This window comes from Micropterus salmoides, unplaced genomic scaffold (assembly GCF_014851395.1).
Source record: "Micropterus salmoides isolate LMB-PRFRI ecotype aquatic unplaced genomic scaffold, ASM1485139v1 Ms_hic_scaffold_13, whole genome shotgun sequence".
Lineage (NCBI taxonomy): Eukaryota > Metazoa > Chordata > Actinopteri > Centrarchiformes > Centrarchidae > Micropterus > Micropterus salmoides.
Genome location: NW_024040374.1, coordinates 11,239,011 through 11,260,915, shown reverse-complemented (window position 1 = coordinate 11,260,915; position 21,905 = coordinate 11,239,011). Strand labels below are relative to the sequence as shown.

Genomic DNA, 21,905 nt, shown 5'->3' with positions numbered 1-21,905 from the left:
TTAAGTCTTGCACATTGTTCACACGACACATTTTGGCCATGGATGATTATGGTAATTAGTAATAATTGCAGCTTTGGCATGTGATTATAATCCTCTGTGAATGTGCTGTGTCAGCAGTGTGTAAAGCAAAAATGACCGACCTGTTTTTGTGAAGACAGTTTGCTCCTGATAATTCTAACCTCATGCAAATCCAACTCAGTGATTTCAACCTTAATTTATATGTGGTGGGTGCCATTTTTCTTCCGGTTCTTCTTTTGTTTCTGAAACTGGCATTTGTGGTTTCTTCTCATCATGTGAAAAATAGACAGTAGTTAAATCTACCGACCACGTTTTTTTAATGCATTTTCAGTGCAAACTTGCACATTATCTTTGTTTGATCAGGAGGTTAAAATGAAAGTTGAAAGTTTATTCTGTTATCTGTAATACTGGTGCTCTGAGAACATTTGACTACTCACTGCACAGTCATACAAGCTGAAGCAAAATATCATAACTTACTAGGGCTGCACGCAACATATAACACCATAGATTTGTGCAGCTGCCTGAAACATCACCAAAAAATAGGCTAGAAAAACTTCCCCTGAAAACCCCTGTCACCTAACCACACAAACATCCATAAGTGGGCTTTATAGAGTTCATTGTGGTACACAACAAAATGTCATAGACCCACTTCAGAGGCTGTGACTTAATTTTGCCAAAGACATGGCTCTTTGGCTAAACAAGGGAAAAAACGGAATTGTTACACTAGACAAATCCTACTCAATGAAGGAAGCAGTGTGCCCTTAACCAGTAATGATCATATTGTTTTGTCTACATGAGGACAATATGGAATAAGTATTTTCTTTCACTTCAAAAGATTATGCCTCTAAGAATCATGGGAGAATGTCATTATCTCAAGTATGTGTAACAAATAATTGTCATTCTCATTTTGACTGGCATAGTGAAACCCTTTTAACTTACACTTCCATGTGTTCTGTGTGTGCAGGTTGAGTGATTTGGAGGGCACTGGGTAGGGAGGAAGGGGTTAAGGTTGTACAGTTTATTTTGGGCAGGTGGGTGGAGGCTGTTGGAATGTGCCTGAGGGAGGGTGATAATGTGGCCACTAGGAACCCCAGATCCTCTGCAGAAATCTTGCATGCCTTTATCAGTTCGCAGCAGTTGGAGCTCTTCCAAACTGAGAACTGTCCTTTTCTTTCTTATGTTGAAGTCACGTCATTTGTATAGCTCAGTATTGTATATAATGTCTCTATGGGCTTCACAGCAGCAATAATTCCTGACCCAGTCCAGGGTAACACTCTCCATAAAAAACTCAGGAAAACATTGGAGAACCCTTCAGAGAGGAAATTTAAAAGAGGGGGGTCCCCTCTCCTCGCATGACAGGGGAATTCAATAGGTATTGTGGGTGGAAAAATGGAAATTAGAGAAATAGTTGGATTTTAATCTAACAGGATTAACACATGTTAAATTGGTCTAGTGAAATAAGTCCATTAAAATAGGTTTGATTAAAGTCCTTCAGTAAGTTCATCAGGTTGTTAACACTTATCTAGGTCCAATGTGCCATGTGGGTGAGAAAAGTACGCACAGACCCCATTTTTAGGTGAGGTTTGCCCCAGGCTGTCTGGCTACAATATATAAGCACAACCTGCATTCCTGGTGGATCATCCGGCCACCTTCCTCTATCCGCGATCTCAGCTGAAAGGTCAGACTAAATCTAGCTAGGAGGCGCAGTCTGTTCGCATGTCTGATTACACTGTGTTTTTAAGTGAATTAATCCAAATATTAATTTGACTTTGCCAGTGTGTCAGAACTGTCTGTGTCAGAGTGCGGTGTAATAAAATAAAGGACATGGATTTTTCCAGATATCAAATTATGCCAGCATCATTGGATTATTTTGTAATTGAAACTGATTTGCTTTGCTGGTGGAGTGCCATTTCATCTCAGTTATTTCAGTGATACCAGCCTCCACACCTTGAGCCCCCCCCCCGTACATCTTCTCTCTTTAAATATCCATATCAATATCACCAGTTGCATTGCATTCTGTATTTTTATTTCCAGGAAACATTCCTCCTTTTAAAGTTAATGTCAAGTGCTATCCGACGACCAATAGCATTGCATCCATCTGTTCCAATCAGCCACCAGTGAAATGCTGAAGAGGTTTGGCTACCTTTATTGAGTTACCCAGCTAAGTTTTGATTTTTTTATTTAAAAAAAATACTTTCCTAGTTTTCACGTGATATGTGATATGACAGAGGGCTCTTTTTTACAGCTATGTAGTTTTTGTGATCAGCTGGAAAATAAACATTGAGATCCTGACCAGAAGGTTGATTGATGTGATTGATATAGTGTTTCCAACCAATAACAGAGTGATCACAATTGCAGTTGCAGGGCAATACTGCTAAAAGTTTTTTTTTAAATATAATTCTAACACTATTGAAGGGTCAGTTCACCCAAAAAAAAAATAACATATTTTCTACAAGTGATATGTAGCTATATACCCAGTGAGGTAGATTATCCAGAGTAATTGTGATATTATTTTGGGAAAGTTGTTGAGTTTTTAAATGTAATTTTTAATGCTTTGAACACTAAATAAAACCCATTTAATTCCATTGTATTGGGGCAGCAGAAAAGAGACAGCTGTCCAAAAACCTCTCAAAACTATATTTACACTGTACTACATAATCTACATTGCTAGATAGATAGCCTTTAAGCCGAAGAAATACCAGTATGCACGTATTTTTTATAATTTGTACAAAATGACTATTTTCTTCAGCATCATAAGAAAAACAAATCCCACCATTGTTACCTAAGCTACGTTAGCTATGTTAGCTACATAAGCTATGTTTGCTAGTCAGTCTAACCTTCAGCCGTTCAACAGTTTAACTTGTTGGCTAGCCGCTGCTCTCCCAACGTTATGAATGTGAGAGATGGAGGAATTAGAAAATGTACTTAATTTTGTAATTAATGGGCCTTCCGTCTTCCTTTTGTTAGCTTATCTGTTCTTCAGAAACACTTTGCTCCAGAACAGCTCTTCATCCACAATATATTTGTGGATATATTACAATCTGGTTTCATTAATGTGTCTCTTCAATGCTATGGTAAACATTCATAGAACTGCCCCACTCCGCTGCCACCTTTATAAACAATATCCTCCTGAAGGCCAGAAATTGTCCAGAGGTCATGCAGAGCCTTTGAAGTCTCCTCTCTTGTGTCTCTGTCTGCATTAAACACCAGCAGCTGGGCAGATGGAGCCCAGATGGACAGTAAAGTAGGGATGTCTTTAAAAATTCATGGCACTGACCATGATCAGGGCGAATGGAGGAGAGTTAGCATTAAACATTAAATTGCTCACACATACATACACTCATTGGGAGTGGGGGTAGGGGGCTGTTAGTGACCACAGGAAGTGTAGCTCGAATGAGAGCCAATTGGGAGCGACACTTATTGGGATTGCCCGTCAGGTTTCTGCTGATACAGCTGTCTGATGAGTGCTTGCTGGGTTTATATTCCTGTGTAGTTTTCATCACAGCCTCTTAATCTTCCTGGATTGTATGAACAGGCTGGACCATGTTGTTTTTGCATTTAATATGAACGTGCATTTTCATTGCTGTTGAGTTTAGTTAAAACACACCGAAATAAAACTTAACTGCACTCAGAGCTGCCTTAAATTTTAGGAAGTAAATATACAAACTTTCTATATGTCCCCGTTTCTGTGCCCACTCTCTCAACAACATCAAGCAATCAATAAATTTTATTACATTTAATTGACAGCTTGTTGTCCTTCTAGATCCCTAAATCCGCTGGCCTTCTTATTTTTAATGAATAAGTAGCGTCAATCTATGTTTTAGAATTACAAGCTCTGTCTTTGCACAACTCTATCATTCAAGCAACAAACTGTTTGAAGTTACGTAAAGCGCATGATCTGGAATCTGTTTTCTTGACTGGAGTCTGCAGGGGTTGAATTAATCAGCACTGGGGAGTTTTCATTTAATTTATTATGTTGTTCTGTGTGCACCAATCTGTGTTAAACAGAAAGAAAATAAGGTTAATGGGCCCTGTTCATGTCATGAAAACAAAAGGCCAAGGCCAAGGAAGCAGGGGAAGAGATCTGAAAGTCTTCCTGTTGAGTGTAGGAGCAACAGCGCGGGAGGAGAAAAAGGAGTAGGTGTGACTGAGGGAACAGAAAAAACTCAAGTCAGTTGGTGTTGGACTTTGAACCACTGCCAAGTAGAGTGTGTAGTACATGCTCATTCTGTCAGTGAAGCACTGCAGAGCATTCGTCATATCCAACGCCTAGCATACAGCATGGAGCTGATGTCAGAAACGATGGGGATTCTGAAAGTTGGCAGGGGCTCAATACGGAGTAGGAGGAAGGGGGTTAGAGCAGGAATGTAAACAAAGATTGCGTAAAGGCTGACACTAACTCTTTCGCCCTGCCCTTCGTTGGCTGTTGTTATGTTTTTGCATTGATTTTGGCACATTCCCTGTTTACTTGTGTGGTTACTGCTTCCTCCTGACGTAATTGTGCCGAAGCCTTCATGTAGAATGAGTAAATGATCATTTTGAGCAGCGAAGACTTGCACAAATCCTTCATTGTCTTTGCCACTCTTGTGGCAATTGTGGCAAAAAAAAAACGTTTTATCTTTCTCTTTTTCTTTCTAAACGAAATGTGAGTGCTTGTTCATTTCTTTCTTTCCCCTTTTGTCCCTGCATAAGGAACTTGCATCTCCATATAAGTGCGGAAATAGATCTGCACTGAATGGTTGGAGTTGTCAACAAACGGAGTGACATCTTTTTCATAGGATGACCCAGTGAAAGGCATTTGAACAAAAGCAGTGCATGTAGTGCTGTCACCTTTTAGATGCTTTTGAAAGGATTAAAAGCATTCGTTCTGGAAATAATCAATTAAGAAATAGGTCAAATATAGAGATACTTAGCTACACATTTTCAAGGTCTGAATCCCATCTGTGCAGTCAATAGCACAGACCCTATGCAGAGAGCAAGGTACACTTCTCTGGCATTGTATTATAAAAGAGCTTGTGAGCGCTTTGATCCATTCAAGGTACATTTTACCCTTGACAACAGTGTAGCTGCAATTTCTTGTATGATAATGACTGAAATTCCTGAAATGTGTGGGCAAGAAGTCGGAGTTGCCTCTGTTCACACTACAGATAAAACTAGTGACCTACATTTCACACCAATATGAACTGATACAAGATCTTTTTCACTGCATATATTTTGACATGTCATAGCAAGAAAGCCACGGTGTCACTAATTACATTGGTAATACCTGTGTACCATTTTGATGTAATTCCCGGGCACTGCCAATGCACATGCTTGCTCATCATGGGTACTTACTGGTATGCCTAGATGGAATTAAACTATCATCACGTGTGCTTTACCTGCTATAATGAATGTGATTCAGATCTGATATTTTTATCAGTGTGAACAGCCCAAGTCACATGGAATCTAATCTTTTCCAGTTTGGATTTGGGCCACTTTGGCTATGTTCAGACTGCAGGCCTTAATGCTCATTTCTGATTTTATTTGTCCCAGATCCTATTTTTTTTGTTTGTCAGTTCACAAATGTGGCCCATATCAGACTCCAGTGTGGAGTGTCCACGGCCTAAAAGTGACCCGCATGCGCAGAAGAATAACACAACGTCAGTCTGAACATAGCCTAAATCTCTACTGTGGAAAAACTATATTCTCTTAAAGCGAAATATACTGTGTGAGTAAAGTTAATTAAATACTATAACTAAATGTGACACCTTTTTGTTACCATATGAACTTCCCAGTTTTGACTAAAATACCAATTTGCTCATTTAAAACTGACACATTTCAGCTTTCAGAAGGTTCCCTGTTGAGTTTTAGACCAGTTGTTGCACTATGGAGCGGCATTTCTTAAATTGGGTCCCCATAATACACATTCCTGCCGCTGATTAACAGTTGGTCAAGAAATAGATAGATAGATAAATAGAAGATATAGAAGGGCAGCTATAGACAAAAAGAAGTCTGTATCAGTGGAGAAGCAGTTACTACAGTATAACCGAATGCAAACAGGATGTATACAAGCACTACACTCTTGACATCTATGTTGTCAACTCAAATGCAATGTTTTCTGAGTTTATTAGGCCTGAGGAATACACACAGTGCATTTTGGTGAGAAACAATGAGTGTAAACTTAACTTTGTTTGTTCACAGAGAAATTCAACATTAAAAGACTGCCGCTCCATGTAGAGGACAAACCCAGAGGTTGCTTGAGGTCAAACTGTAGCCTGTCCATCTGCCACATGACCACAACATCTCTGTCTCTGATGAACTACATGAACAGATATCTGCCCTCCATGGGGCTGGGTGTGCCAGATATGTTTTTAAGGCCACCGTTGTCAACCATTAAACTCATTGCCCTGCCCATACATCAGTCTGATTGATGGTGCAAGCGCCCAACCATCCCTTCTGCACAGCAAGGTACTCAATACTGAGGAACAGCAGCGTGACACAATTCCCCCTTTTAGCCTTCTTGGGCCAGATTTTACATGTCTTCACTCTGTTTATATACAAGCACGGTTACAGACCCTCCTCTGAACCTTCATCTACCCTTCTATCGCTGTCTCCATCTTTCTGCCTTCAGACGCAAATGTTATCATGGCATCTGCACTGGCGCTGAATAAATAGCTTGAGCTTTCACGCAAACGCACATTAGATTATTATCTAGGTCAGAAATTTTCTGCCATTTTGAGGGGAAGGCTAGTTTACAGATATCTTATGAGAAGATATTTTTGAGGGGACAATAAAAAAATCATTGTACCAGAAGTACTGAAGAAGAACTGATACCGCACTCAGTGTCAGTTATTTGGTTCTTCTGGTACGAGGCTTTTGCTCTCCTTCAAGTTGGTTTATGATCTTTTAATTACTGTTACACCCACTTCCCTTTCTTCTGCCTGTTCAGCTTTGCACTGCCCTGTTTGAGCTTCCATCTTCGTGATACCACTCATTAGCAATGCGCTTAGAACAGATCGCTCATTGCTACATACAATAGACTCTCGAGGGCCCTGGGAAAAGCTTGCTGCTATTTCTGATTCTTATCCAAATCTACAAACCATGGCAGCTGACGGTGGCATGCAGTAATGTAGTGCATGTTAGTGTGGGATTGTGCTCATTCTGGTTTCATGTCCTGTCTTCATCAACTGGTTTTCACCTTTTCCCTTGTCAGCAGGGGATACTGTATATACATTAATATCTGACAGAAGCCGAGCATAAAAATCCTTTGGCAAAGCCCTGCAGACGAAGGCCTCGCTTATAATTTCTCACACCACAAAGAAACCTTGTCCTCAAAGATCACTGAATATCTGGCACATCATTGAGTTACCAGAAGTCTATTCCAGCATAAAAAATTGCTTCCTGATTACTTCCTCCACACTCACAGACAGTCCCTCAGAGTAGAGGAGAATATTTTCAGTTAAAGGGGTTTCCTCCAGTCTTCCCTTCCATGTGGCAGTTATCTTGGTGTTGTGAAGCAGTTGGCTTCTTAAAAAATCCTTTAGGAAAAATTTGTTTAACAATCAGAGGCTGACAAATGGTGTGGCTAGTTTGTTAGCTAGCTAACAGTTGCCATTTTAGCTAACCAGTGTAGCAGTGAAGGTAACCGTTTGCAGCAGCAGAGAGAGAAGCACAAACACTGTTATTTCCTGTGGAAAGCTGTCCTGAAGCTACAGGATTGGGCCTACTAAATGCTTTTAACAAAATTTCCAAACTACAATCCAACAAAAACACAGAGGAGCAAATGTGCAAGCAGCAGAATAAACCTGCTGCCTCAGCACACAGCAGCAAACAGGCAAGCTGCCCACCACAGACTCATAAAACATCCTCAGCGTTATTGGGCAGATGATGAAGGACCTCAGCCTCCTCAAAAGGTAGAGACTGCTCTGGCCCTTCTTGTAGAGGGCTTCAGTGCTCTTAACCCAGTCAAACTGCCTGCATATCTCACCTATCGCTTTCTTTCATTTTTAAGGTAAATGTGACTGTAGCAAATAAAGTGACATCAGATGCAGTCAGTCACAGCGTTGTTGTTTGTGTCAGCGGGCTTTTAGCTTCTCATCTTCTCATGTCGATGGAGCTGAATTTACGATGTCATCCAGTCACTTAGGATTATGATGGTTTGATCCTGCCTGTCAATAAAACACTGTTCAATGCATCTGCAGTCGGACAGCTCAATTGTTGCTGTTAATTGTGGGCATGTGGGGGATGGGGAAGGGCGGGGCAGAGAACAGGGGAAGCTAAGATGGATTCATTATAGATGTCAGTTTACAGAGACATGTCCGTGCGGTTTCTGTCACGCTGCTGTCAGCTTTGTCGACTGACTGGATTAAGTTATTTTCCAATTGAACAGAAGAAGCCCTAGGAAGAAGTGTAATTTCATACAGACAAAGTATCGACTGGTGGCTAATTTCCACTGTATTTGAACTGTTCAGTGTGCAGGAACAAAATACTATTACTTACGATCCTTTTTATATATATATATGTAGAGAAGAAAATACTACCTAATCATTTTACGCTGTTAGCTCTCAGCAGTCAGCCGTACTATACCGGTTCCAGGAAATATTTTGTATATAAGTCTTACGCATTGATATGTAACTAGTATATCTAGTGCTGAGCAGTGATAGACAACATGACTGAATAGACAAAGAAAAGGTACACATAAAAACTCTTTCAAAAAAAATTAAAGGAAGGAGACGTCACAGTTTCTGCTTCCATCGTTTGACTAACAGATGATCTCTGGAAAGCGTCACGCAAATGGCAGAAAAACAGAATCCTGAGCAACAAAGAGGAAGATAAATAAGAACATGGGCTTGTCACTACAAGAATCCGATTCCTTTTTTAATTTTGCCTAACTTCAAGCAGAACAGACAGATCAGATGTAATTTTCACATCTGATTTCTCACCCAGTCTTTATCAAGTTAGGCTCAGTCTTTCAGTAGTCAGTCAAATGAAGACTTATTGCACAGTTTGTCTTAGTTTGTCACAAGGGCTTTTTTAGTTTTTAGTTATTCAGCTCTGTCAGGCTTATCATGCTCAGCAAAACATGTAATTTGGTTACCTTGAATAAAATAAATGTCAATATAATGATCCAAAAAAAGAGCAAAGATGGCAGCTCTTCGCCTGTCTTCTGTCCAGCAGTACACCATGTTGGATGCTGCTTTGATTCGTGACATTGCATTGACCTGTATCTTCTAAAAAAAAAAAGATTTTACTTCAGTGTTTTAAAGCCAAAGTAGTGGAGATATTCCGCAGAATCTTGGCTATTTTAACTGCTCTGCCAGTTCTGTTTATGACCTTACTGTGATGAAGGTAATCAGATAATAGCTTCAGTAGTCAGAGTGTAGACTTCAGCGTAGTAAAATTGAATTATGGGCCGACCCCACTCAGTAAAATTCCCTCTGTTCACAGAAGAAACTGTGTTTTTACTGAGGCCACATTTACTTGAGCCCAAAGCTGAACCACTTTTACAAACAAAATGATTCAATTTAGCCATGACCTCTCTATGCACTTTTTCACCTAGAATATCCTCCACCTAGAGATATGTTTCATTTGCCTTAGTCCTGCCTGGACCTGCCTAGATGTTTTGTGACACAAAAAAATGTTTGATCCATCTCTGGTGAGGCTGCTATGACTTCTGACCTCTTTGCTTTTGGATTATTTGTAATCTTAGCATGCTAGAAAGGCAGGCTACCCTGATTGAGGTTCAACATTACAACATTACTGTCTCGTTACACTGGGACAATAATATGTGCTGTGTAGTTAAAACACACACACTTTTTTTTAAAGCAAACAATTAAAGGACAGGAGTAAATAACAACCAGTGTTCATATTCATCACATGACACACAGCGGACAGTTTACTCTTTACTGAGCAGTGGATTAGGGTTTGACTGTTATGAAACATCAAATAATTTTATGGCACTGCTGACAGTTTGTCGTGTTACATATCTGTGTGTTACACATGTGACCTCTCAGGAACAATGGCGGAGCATTGCACTGTGGGATTAAAGTCATGTACGCTCTATGACACTATATTTTCTTTGTGGGAGTACTGATGTGATGCCGTGCTGGTGGTTGTGTTGGCTCTGGTGCATTAATGACACCCATAAAAGGGCTTTGGCCTGGAACAATGCAGTGCTTGAATATGGTTGATCATGTGTTCATGAGCTGTTTCAAGAACCCCCCTCCTCAACCCCTCTCTCTGCTCGCCATACTTTCCCTTCCCCCACTGTCATAATATTGTGTGTGTGTGTGTGTGTGTGTGTTTACATTATAGGTTCTTTTCAACTCTGTTATGTTTAGGTCTGTGAGTGCACCACTCATCGTTGTCTCTTTTTTGCAGCAGTAATCCCAATGCAGTTTGTTCGATCTAGTCATGGGTTACACACTGCAACCTTCCATAAATGAGACGGCAGCATTTTTCAGTTCACGTCAGGCAGGATGACATGTGGAAAGTTCATACTAATCTCCTTCATGAGAAGAAACAACACAGTGACTTAGATTAATATGGAGTTGTGAAACTGGTCCTCCAGCATTGGGTTAAAGGGGGTTTAGTCTTGGTGTCAACCTGGTTTCCGCTGTGTACAACTACAGGAATAATACACAGACTTCCATTAAATAAAATATGGGGAGGAGCAAAAGCTCCTTAAGGTTACTGCAGTCTATAAAAGTGTTATTATCACCTTTAGGGACTCCTATCGTGTTTGTACTGAAGCTGCCGGTAATAACACAACCAAACAGATCTACTCACTTCATTAAGGTCATTGGCATAAACAATAGAAGTTAAATACACTCAATTTTCAGTACTCACAACACAAACAGCATAAAAACTAAACAATAGGCATTATTAACTATAAATAGGCTAAATAAGGTGTCTAAAGCTATGAGATATGGAGGACATATAGTTTGCGGTTTTCTGGTTTCCTCTGTAATGGTGAGAAGAAGAGAGTCCACTGTTCTTTTTTTATTTGGAAGTAAAGGATGTAAAATCGGTATGAAGAGGAACTTTCCATTTGTCTTGAAAACCCTGCCCCCAGTCCTCTGATAGTACTACGTGTTTGCATCAGTGTGCTGTGCAGACATCATGTCTCCTCTGAGGAGCCAGTTCTACCTGAAAAATTGCTTTCAAAGCAACAGGATTTAGATCAAACATTTAAAAGAATAAACTAGTGAATCCAATCCTGTAAATTGTGAGGGAGACTTTTACACAAGTAAAAGCTAAATTTCTTTTTTAACACTGCACACATCTGTGTGTGTCAGCCTCACCTCAAGGTGATCGAGGTGATTGGCAGGTGAAAGGGAGCATGTAGTTGATACCCTGTTCTGCTCTCAGTTTTGGTTTTCAGTTGCAAAGCCTCTATTATGTGCTATGTGACACTTGTTTGCTACTGGCTGTCTAACTTCCATTTGCATTAACAGTGAAGTGAACCCCTCCCCAGTAACATACACCCCCACCTCCACTCCCCCCACCCTTGTAGTATTACCCACCACAATCACTTTGATGGCTGCAAAGCTGTTGCAACAGGCTGCTCTTTGGTTACTGATTATTTGCAATATAAACCACTTTGTTTTCTGTGTCTAAAGCCTGTTTATAATGTATCTGCAGACACTGTGACTGACCTACATACACAACCAGGGTGGAAAACTATCAGACAACAGTCAGAACACTAAATACTTGTTCAAATGTGGCTGTGAAGTCTGGAGTCGCAGCACTTTAGTAGCCAACCAGACAGCATTTGGTTAACTTTCCACTGTCCCCATTTGTCTCCCGCACAAAATTCTGTCTTTGATGCTGATTCTAGATTTGCTACTAGAAAACAAATGTATAACCTGTATATGCAGCTCTTTTTCTCCATTATTGGTTTGAAAGTGTAAAGTGAAGTTGTATAGTAAAGTTTTAGAAACTCTGCAGCCTGTTCAATGATCTGGAAATATGCAGTTTTCTAGTCAGCTCTGCAGTTTTAATGTGCTTTTTAGTTGCAGGGCATTTGGTGACAGGGCATAAACTGGCTCCAAGTGTTACCAGTTGGCCCAGTTTCTAGTTGTTTATCTAGTTTCTTGTAGTTTATCTGAATTGCAAAGCTTTAATGCAGGAGGGGCCTCTGCCCCAGCACACATACTATAGACATGAAAATGTAAAGCTGCAATAACCACACCCATCTCAGCTTGAAGTCTGTGTATATACTCTGTGTGCGTGTGTGTGTAGTGGCAGCAGGGGAAGTATGCTACTGCAGCATAGTTGCTCAGTGGTTAGCACTGTCAACATAGAGCAAGAAGGCCCTGGGCTTGAATGTCCGGTTGGGGAAGGGCTTTTCTGTTCGGAGTTTGCATTTTCTCCCTGTGTTTGCGTGGTCTTCTTCCAGGTGCTCTGGTTTCCGCCACCATCAGAAACATGTATATTAAGTTAACTACTTTGGGTGGGTTAAATGAAAAGGAGGTATTTCACTAGACTTTGTACTGTGTATGTGACAATAAACCTTATTTGATTTGATAAGGGCTATATAGATGGAGCTGAGGGAGGGCAAGAGACACACAGAATTAGAGGGAAACCGATAGAAGTTGAGGGACAAATGGAGAGAAAGGTAGAAGTGTGTAAAAGACAGGAAGGGAAAATACAAAAACCACTTTGGTTGTCAAAAAGACAATGAGGAAAAATAGAGATGGAGAGAGATAAGGGCAGCTAGAAAATATATAATGGGGGTTGGGCAGTGGTCTTGCTGGTTGGAAATTATCCTGACTGCAGCAGTTAGTCAGATAAAGCCTCCAACCCCGGACCCCTAACATCTATTGCTCTGCATAATACAGATAGGCCATTACCAGCCTCTGTCCGAGCCACAGGTTGACATGTTTTAAAGTGTATATATTTTGTATGAAGAGTGATGTGTGCATTTGCAGCCACTGGACGAACCCTGTTTGATGCATTTTTATTAAATTTTCCTTCTTTTAAAAGCACCACTCCTGTTTTTTCCTCACCTGTTTTTACATCAAGGTGTTCGGTTTCAGGTGTAGATTTTTATCAGTGGCTATGTTTACATGGATTGGTTTGAATTAGACGATATTATATTTAATATTTAAATGAAACTGGTTCCTTACGTTGCTTGTAGAACTGTTACATTTAAATTTCCTTTACCTGCCAAGGGACACAGCCTCGCCTCTAAAGTATTTTAGAGCATCAGTTCACTTCAAATATTTAACACCCCACCCAACATTTCTGTAATGGTTCTAACATGGCCTGCCTTCCAGCAGGTTTCTTTCAGCACGTGAGCAGATTTAGATAACAGGGCAGGCGTCATTTAGCGGTTTGACAGCATTGTGTCTGCAATCTGCAGTTAAAACTGCAATACAGTCACAATTTGATAAAGGGATAAACAGGACTTAAATCATCTTCTTATTCTATAAACATCTTAGTTATTGGATTGTATTAGATGGTGTAGGCTAAAAAATGTTTTCTTACAGACAAATTATTGTAATTCTGTATATTGTAAATACATGTACTTCCATATGCTGCTGTGAGACAGCTGAAAGAACGGAATCATAGTCACATATCCGTTGCTACAAAGCAGGTTAACTATGTTAACAGTGAATTCTGAATGAGACTTGAAACTGGACATGTATTAGTAAGAAGGATACTGTGAGTGTGATAACACAGTTCACACTTCACTGTGGACTTCCAGCTCCTTCAGTTGGCAGGGAAACAATGAAACCAATTAACACAATACCTTTCAACACTGTAACACTGCAGTTACTCACGCTGTGAATGAACAATCGTCACATGAGAATTTAAGCTTTAATAGTGGATTTATTGTTGTGGGTTTTGTTAGTTCAGAATTTAAACCCTTTCCATACGTTCTGCTGACTGGAAAACATACATTCAAAATGCATTTGTTCACTCCAGTGTGAAGGAAGACTAGAGGGACTGAGATCTGAGCGTTAGCCCCATTTGTTCCATGTGACGCACTCCCACCGCACCACTAGGGAAATATTTGTTTGTGTGATTAGGACAGAGAGAGCGAGGGGGGGATAGAGAGCAAATAAAAGTGACATGGGGGGATGTTAGTTGGGGGGTAATTTCAAAGATTTATGGTGCGGCACTTCACAAAATGCATGCATCCTGTAATTAAAACTCCCCCTTGCCTCCAGCAGGCCCGTACATTAGCTGGCATCCCCCACCCCATCCACCTCAACCCTCTTCAGTCCAACAGTCTCCACCCCTCTGTTCCCCCCCAACCCACTACATAATAAGATCTTGTAGCAGCTTGGTGTCACTAATGAGGGTCGAATGCCACAATGAGGGACAGTCTGTTAGTGGTTAGAGGCCATTACTGTCACCGTCATACCAGACTTCAGCTGGAAGAGCCTTTCATTTTCATTTTCTCTGTCCGGGTGCTTGAAGCAAACACTGAAATCCTTTAGTAACTAACTGAAGTTTGGTGTTTTATTTACCGTCACTTATTGGTGTGGTGGCAGAGTAGCTTAGAGGTTAGCAAGTAAATTGGAACTAATCTCAGAATGCACATTTCTAAATGATTTATTGAGGAAATAATCAGCAGACTAATCGTTAAATAAATAGTGCGCATATTAACAGTTTTTCAGTGTTGGTTATTTGTACACAGCGCTCTCATTTGGTCTTTAAGATACTAGAAAAGAGGGAAAAATGGTCATCTCAATTTCCTGTGTTCAAGAAGTTTTTTTGTCAGATTTACAGTCCAAAGATATGCAATTTATTGTCACAACACAAAAACAAGCAGCAAATCCACACAATTGAGAAGCTAAGACCAGAGAATATTTGACATCCGTTTTCTGTCAAACAATTCACTTCTTTAGCTCTAATGAAATGGTCACATGCTGTGAGGTTTATGCTTTCCTGTGATGTGATATAAAGTCTCTACAGCACATGGCAACTTGTGGTTTGGTCTTCTAGCTGTGGGCTGTTGTGTCTGTGTAGTAACAATACGCTCTCTTTGTTAGGTGGTGCTCAGCTGTAGACTATGTTTCACAACCTGCTATTTTCAATAAGAGATTATGAAACTCTACAACCTCACATAGATACCATGTGATATTTAGTTGTCAAGACTTCTATGCTCAACCTAGACTGGTGGTTATAACTGTGAACCCTGTGAACCCCTGAGATACTGAAGCTGTACCACTGCTGCTCACTCACCTATGATGGACTACGTGTTAGCGTAAATGTGTGTTGCACATCTTTTAATTGCTGTGAATGAACAATAGTCACATGAGAATATAAGCCTTAAAATTGGATTTATTGTTGTGTGGTGTTACTTACACTGAGAGCAAATAAAGTGACATGGTAGTTGGTGTTTAATTTCAAAGTTTGTTGATATGTGTGTGACAAATAAATAGAAAGACCTCCAACAATATATTTCACTATCACGCTGACTACTAGGCAGGGAAAACAACCACAGGCTCAATGGGCTCACTGTCCTCCCCTGAGAGGGCGCCCCACTTTTACTGTTAACTTTCACCGAACTTTCCAGAGCCCGGGGCCCCACCAGCAGCTGGACCCACATCATGTTCTCATCAAGCCAGACTAGTCTTTAGGTTTCTCTCTCTGTCATCTCCTCTTATGATCAGAAGGCAAGTGATTTGTTTCTCACGACAGATCTTTAAGGATGAATATCTGTTTTATTTTCTTTGTTAAGCAGTATATTGGTTTTCAAAGTAACAGCGGGAGCACTGAGGACATTTTCTGTCAGCTAATCGTTGCATCATTTCAGCTTTCAGATTGCTTTTTGTGACAGCAGAACACCCTGGGTTTTAGTATTTTTTTTATTTCGGGTTCTCAAACTTTTGTTTTTGTCAGATATACAGTCACTTTATCTGTGTCTCTCCTCTTCCTCCCCACAGCTGTATGAACTGGACAGAGACCCAAAGAGGAAAGAGTTTCTGGATGACCTCTTCAGCTTTATGCAAAAAAGAGGTATGTAACTGTGTGTGTGTGTGTGTTTGAGTCTGCATTTGTACATCACATTTACTCTCACTCATTAAATTAAAACCTACATCCATCAGTTTCTTATCTTGTCATATTATATCTCTTTGCTTTATCTCCACCCAGCTTCACACAGAGACTCTTAATAATTGGGTATAGAGATGGATGACCCCCCCCCCCCCTGACATACAACACTGCACTGTCTACTCATCTTTCACTCACATGGGTTGGGCCTTTATTCATTTCAGAGATGATTTCTTTATAGTTGCACAGCCTCTTGTCGTTCCCAGGCTATAACTAGAAGGGATCAATGCCTGGGAATGGATTGGTTTACCTTCCCATCCCCACACTCACACACACAAACATTGACCCAGCCACCATGCAGGATCTTCGCAATGGTGACACACACAGCATCAAAACTGCCAACTGAGCCAAATAAATTCCCATTTCTCCTCATCCGGAAAACTCATTGTCATACTTGGGAAATTGTCAGTTGTGCAATATTGTGTTTTCTCATTCACAAACAGACAACTCAGCACACATACCAAGCAGCATTGTTAAACTGACATGTTGACTTTTGGGGGATTTAATCAGGTCAGTGGGCCGAGAACTGACATGAGAGACAACAGACATGTGCTCACAACTGAAAAACCAGTACTGAATGTTTACAGTGTCAGAACCACCGGCAGTGGGCGGATCTGCCAAATCTGCTTTCAGAATCTGAGAGTGCCATCTAAAGGCCGTACCAATAACTGGGGCGTCAGTCCTCAAAATGGAAATCGAGGATTAATTATATTTTATGTCAAACGTGGGCCTGAAGATTGTGTTTGGATTCACATAGATTAATACAATATTAAAGGCACTGATTATCTCTTGTCCCCAGGCATGTTGTCTCATACTTTCCATTAACATATATTCACGTCATATTTAGTTTGAAAGATCCATCAACATTGAATGACATCACACAAGTACACCACACTGTATTTCTCAAATATTATTTTCAGGTAACTTCCCCTCATTAGGGTCAGGTTGTTTCCAGTTCCCTTATACAATCCAATCGATTTAATCACATGACAATTTGATGGAAGGAAAGGAAGAAAGTCAGAAGATCCTCTGGCCTAAGATAGCTTCCTGGCCTGGCATTATGTATTTGGCTGGTAAAATGGTCAAAGCAACACCTACATTTCGGGGAATGAAAGACACAGTTGCCTATTCAAACATGTGTCATACCCCAAAGATTCCCAGCAGGAACCAGTGCAGGAAGATTGTTGATCCTCTGTGTGTGTGTGTGTGTGTGTGTGTGTGTGTGTGTGTGTGTTATTTCAGGAACCCCGGTGAATCGTATTCCCATCATGGCCAAGCAAGTTCTGGATCTGTACATGCTCTACAGGCTGGTGACAGAGAAGGGCGGCCTTGTGGAGGTCATCAACAAGAAACTGTGGAGGGAGATCACCAAGGGACTCAACCTGCCTACCTCAATCACAAGTGCAGCCTTCACCCTCCGCACACAGTAAGTACTCACACAGACACAGGTGTGGTCAAAGCTGTTTTTCTTTGGTCTGAATTGTAGCTGTTGGTTTCAAGCCATGAGGGCCTGTAAAGAAAGCTTACAAGTTCTCTAGCTTATTTATTGGACTGGTTGTTTACTGTTGTGTTGCCAGAATAAAAATAAATAACATATCACAAATGATGTGAGTTTCTATTACTTATTTGCACGCACCTTGTGGAGCTGCTGTCTGTCAGCTGCCAAACAACAATTTAATTTGACCAAATAATTAAACCCTCTTTTTCAAGTCATTTTCTGTAGTGGTATATTACAAGTTAACAGTGCAACTACTTGTAGTTATTCTCTCGCTAATTTGAGGCTAACTGTTAACCATTTGTGTACCAAATAAATTGACTAGACACGGACAAACAGTCGTTATATTTTAATTATTTGATCAAAATTATTGCTAGGGACCATTAAGTAGTCACTTGATATTGGTAGCGACATATCCCCATCCATTTCTAGGCATGTTGGATTAAGTGCTGGAAAATTTCACTGTAGCCAGTGATCTACTGTGAACATTTACGTATTTAACAGGGTACTCCAGTGATTTGGTATTGTACTTCGATAAAGTTTGGGGACATGTGAGAGACTATTTAATAAACGAATGGTCAAAAGCAAAGCAGCAGAGATCGAGATATCCTGACTTTTAGTTACTAATATAGGTGAAACTCCAAAAGCAATAAATCATACAATTTCCACAATGCATCTTGATAACATTTTTCTTCTTTATGTCCATGTCTGTCAAACCCCAAGCCCCATGTTATGTTACACAGGATTTCTGTTAAAAAACGGCTGTCATTAAGCCCAAGCTCGTCGTTTTCACATGCTGAGTCATTATCAAACTGATCTTAATGTGCAGAATTTGTGGAATACCCCTTTAAGCTGACTTATAGCTCAGCCCACCCTGTAAAGCTTTGCAGGCATTTAGGTTTTAGGAACTAATTGACATTTTCAGTAGTACATAAATACATGGTAGCGATGCACCGAATGTTCGGCCAATGACATTAATCGACCGAAAATAACACTTTTGGTGTTCGGCCTAATAAGTCAAAAGACTGATTAAATTTTATTGAACAATTACGTTGATATGTTATGCAATACGAGAACCACATACAACATTTATCATATTGAGTCGGACTTGATGAATTTAGCGTGAGGATTTTTATATACAGTCTATGGATACACATGTGACAATGTCCGGTTTTCAAAATAAGGTTTCTATACAGTATATAAATAAGATTAATTGGATTGTTTTCACAGAAAGTATAAAACATACTACATGTGTACATTAAAAGTAAATGGACCCATGTAATTTACTTTACCCACCCTCTTGGGCCATAGACCCACCCCCCAAAGTCTCTTCAAATCTTGTGGGAAACACATTTTGACTATTTAATTTATGCAAGAATTTTCATTTCGGTGCATCCCTAATACATGGTGTTCCTTCCAGATACATGAAGTACCTGTACCCATATGAATGTGATAAGAGGGGTCTGAGCAACCCCAACGAGCTCCAGGCAGCCATCGACAGTAATCGGCGGGAAGGCCGACGGCAAAGCTTTGGTAGCTCCCTCTTCACCTACTCGCCCAATGGGACGCCCACCATGCTCTCCTCTCCGAAGCTCCCCACGACAAGTGTGGGCATGACAGTGGGCACCAATGGGGCATCGCTGACGCCCATCCAGAAGATCAAGAAAGGTGCGATTTGAGTATTATGATGTGCTCCCGCCACATGGGATTAACTGAGTCAATGATTGAAATTGAAGACATGGAAGCATGAAAGAGGAAATTTTGAGTCATCAGAACATATAATGAGTGACTGTAGATTGTCCTTTTTTAACACATATGAATGTGGTAATGTCATGAGCTCCTGATTTAGTAACTGTGAGCTTTGGGTCAGTCTTCTAAAATGACAAATACATTAAGTAGATGGGTTTTCTTGACATTACAATTGAAAATTGTGATGGAAAATGTCTTAAAATCATTAAAACTTGCCTATATCATTTTGAAAATAACAAATCTTCAATCAGAAGTCAGGAGGCAGGTTAAAATGAGGGTTGTGTACAAACCTTGAGTTTTCAAGCAGTAGACTTATCACCAGAAAGCAGTCGTGAAAAGCATTTTTGATTTGCTGTCCTCTCTGCTGTTATATATGTTAACCAATAGTAAGCAGTACAGTGTGCATCTTACACAAGATGACCACACTGACAGCAGTGTGGTCAGGGAGGAACATAATCTGTACCTTGCCTGGATAACGCATCATATTCAGTTGTATCTGAGTTTTCTTGACTTACACTGCCCCTTCTCTCCCTCTCTGTGGTGTCCGGCCAGAAGAGGAGGGAGGCCAGCCGCTGCCAGGGATCGGTATGTCTCGTTTGCCAGCGGGGGCGTTGGCGGGTCACTCGGTGGCTGCTGTGCAGGCAGCGGCAGCTCAGGCAGCCATGGCGGCTCAGGTGGCGGCTCTGGAGCAGCTGAGGGACAAACTGGAGGCCGGCGAGCCACCAGAGAAGAAGATGGCGCTGCCTGCCGAGGAACACCACCGACTGCTGCAGAGAGCGCTGCAACACAACCTGCTGGCAATGACCGCTCAGATACCAATGAACATCCGCATCAATAACCAAGGTATTGAACACACTGTGGGGTTTCTGATATATTCAGCTGACAGGAGGAGAACAAAAAAAACAGTCAGACATGATTTTCATGTTTTCACATGAAGTTGTGTTCCCCTGTTGGTTGAGAAAATTCTTCTATCTAATCAACATTAAACAAAAGTATAAGCCATCTTTCTTACATCGTCTCAAAATGTCTTACTAAGGATAAATGTGTCACCACAATCATGTGAAATTAACACTAGAACCACCAACGGATCAAATTTACCCGCGGATGTTTTTTGATTGTATGTATCTTTGTTTCAATATAATATTCAAGTCCCCCAGTCTCTGACTTTTCCTAAAAGTGTGTTATGTAGCACCCCATATTGTTAATGTCAATATAAAGCCAGATTTAAAAAATGGGCATTTATACCTATAAGTGCCGGCGTCATTTTAGCGCTGTTCATGTCACACGTTTAGATAAACATTCTATGTTGCTATTGGCAACGCCTTTCCCACTACAGGCATTACACTTGCTCAGCGAAGTGAGTAAAGGAGAGTCTGATGGTGGGGGCGGAGCGACGTGTCCTATTCTGCCTCTGACGGGTCATTACCTCACAGCAATCCACTTGAATGAAGTAAATTTGCATAAAAGCCGCTGCTCATAGGTTTTGTTTAGGCTACATGATCATCAAAACTAATGCTGCAGTAGTCTAGTTTTTCCCTGTGATAGAGGTGTGTTCTGCGGTCCCTTCAAGAGAGCGTGCGGCTCCCTCATGTGCTTTTTGACCGGCTATAACTTTTCCAGTGCTGTGTATTTTTTAGTATAAGTGATCATTAGGCCTATACATTTTTCCGTTGGGCAAAAATCTTCTATAAATTTTGGAATTGATAATAGTTGTTTCTTTCGAATAAAAAGCCTACTTTTATTTGGACTTTTGTAGCTATGTGTTTTACTCTCTGGATGCTCGATGGAGTCCAAAAAAACAGGCAGAACAGTAAGAACTATCCGATATTATGAGGTTATTTTTACCGCCTATAAAACACTACAACAGTCAGTCTTTTTTGTAAATTGTATGCTGCATTTAAATTCAAGTGTGTTTAGAATATAACTGGGCTATACATTTACATTTATCTGACTCTTTTATCCAAAGCGACTTACAATTTCTATACATGTCAGAGGTCGCACACCTCTGGAGCAACTAGGGGTTAAGTGTCTTGCTCAAGGACACATTGGTATATGGGTCACAGTGGGGGATTAAACCCAGCATGTGTCTTATCCGTTGCTCCATCACCACCCCATCTATAACAGCAGCAAGTGGATGACATCAAAAGAGCCGCCGCATGTGAACATGCCCTTCACAGATGCGCAGCACAAGCGAACGACAATGAATAAAATAAAATAAAATAAATTAATAAAATAAACATTCTGTAAATGCCTGAAATATGGGGATGGTGTTTGTTGGAAATGCACAGCCAATGTGCTAAATGTTTCCCAAAGTCAAAATCACGACATTTTTATAGCGGGTAAACTTTACCCTCTATGGCGGTTATAGGTATACAACGAACCCTGGCAGTTCTAGTGTTAAACAGTAATTTCCAAACCTAAGACTACTGGAAAACCAGACTGCCCTGTCTTATAAAAAGAAGATCTCATCCTTGGTCTGACTAATTACTATTAGTTTTTATCTCTGTTCAGTTTAAGAAAGTTAATACTTGGCCATCTATTTCCATCACAGTGACAGGTTGCAGAAGATAGGAACAGGGTCAACAGACATCAATAT

At 40.5% G+C, this 21,905-nt stretch overlaps 1 protein-coding gene across 2 annotated transcripts in view; it reads left to right on the top strand.

The window, feature by feature from the left end:
* arid3a (AT rich interactive domain 3A (BRIGHT-like)) overlaps nt 1-21,905 on the top strand; it is a 49,523-nt gene that overhangs the window by 16,514 nt on the left and 11,104 nt on the right. Inside the window, exons 4-7 of one of the 2 annotated variants that reach the window (XM_038715533.1) lie at nt 15,900-15,972; nt 17,308-17,491; nt 18,981-19,228; nt 19,862-20,152. In XM_038715533.1, coding sequence (XP_038571461.1) covers nt 15,900-15,972; nt 17,308-17,491; nt 18,981-19,228; nt 19,862-20,152 — 796 coding nt within the window. The remainder of the gene's footprint in view (nt 1-15,899; nt 15,973-17,307; nt 17,492-18,980; nt 19,229-19,861; nt 20,153-21,905) is intronic. The other variant, XM_038715534.1, reaches the window with a different exon arrangement.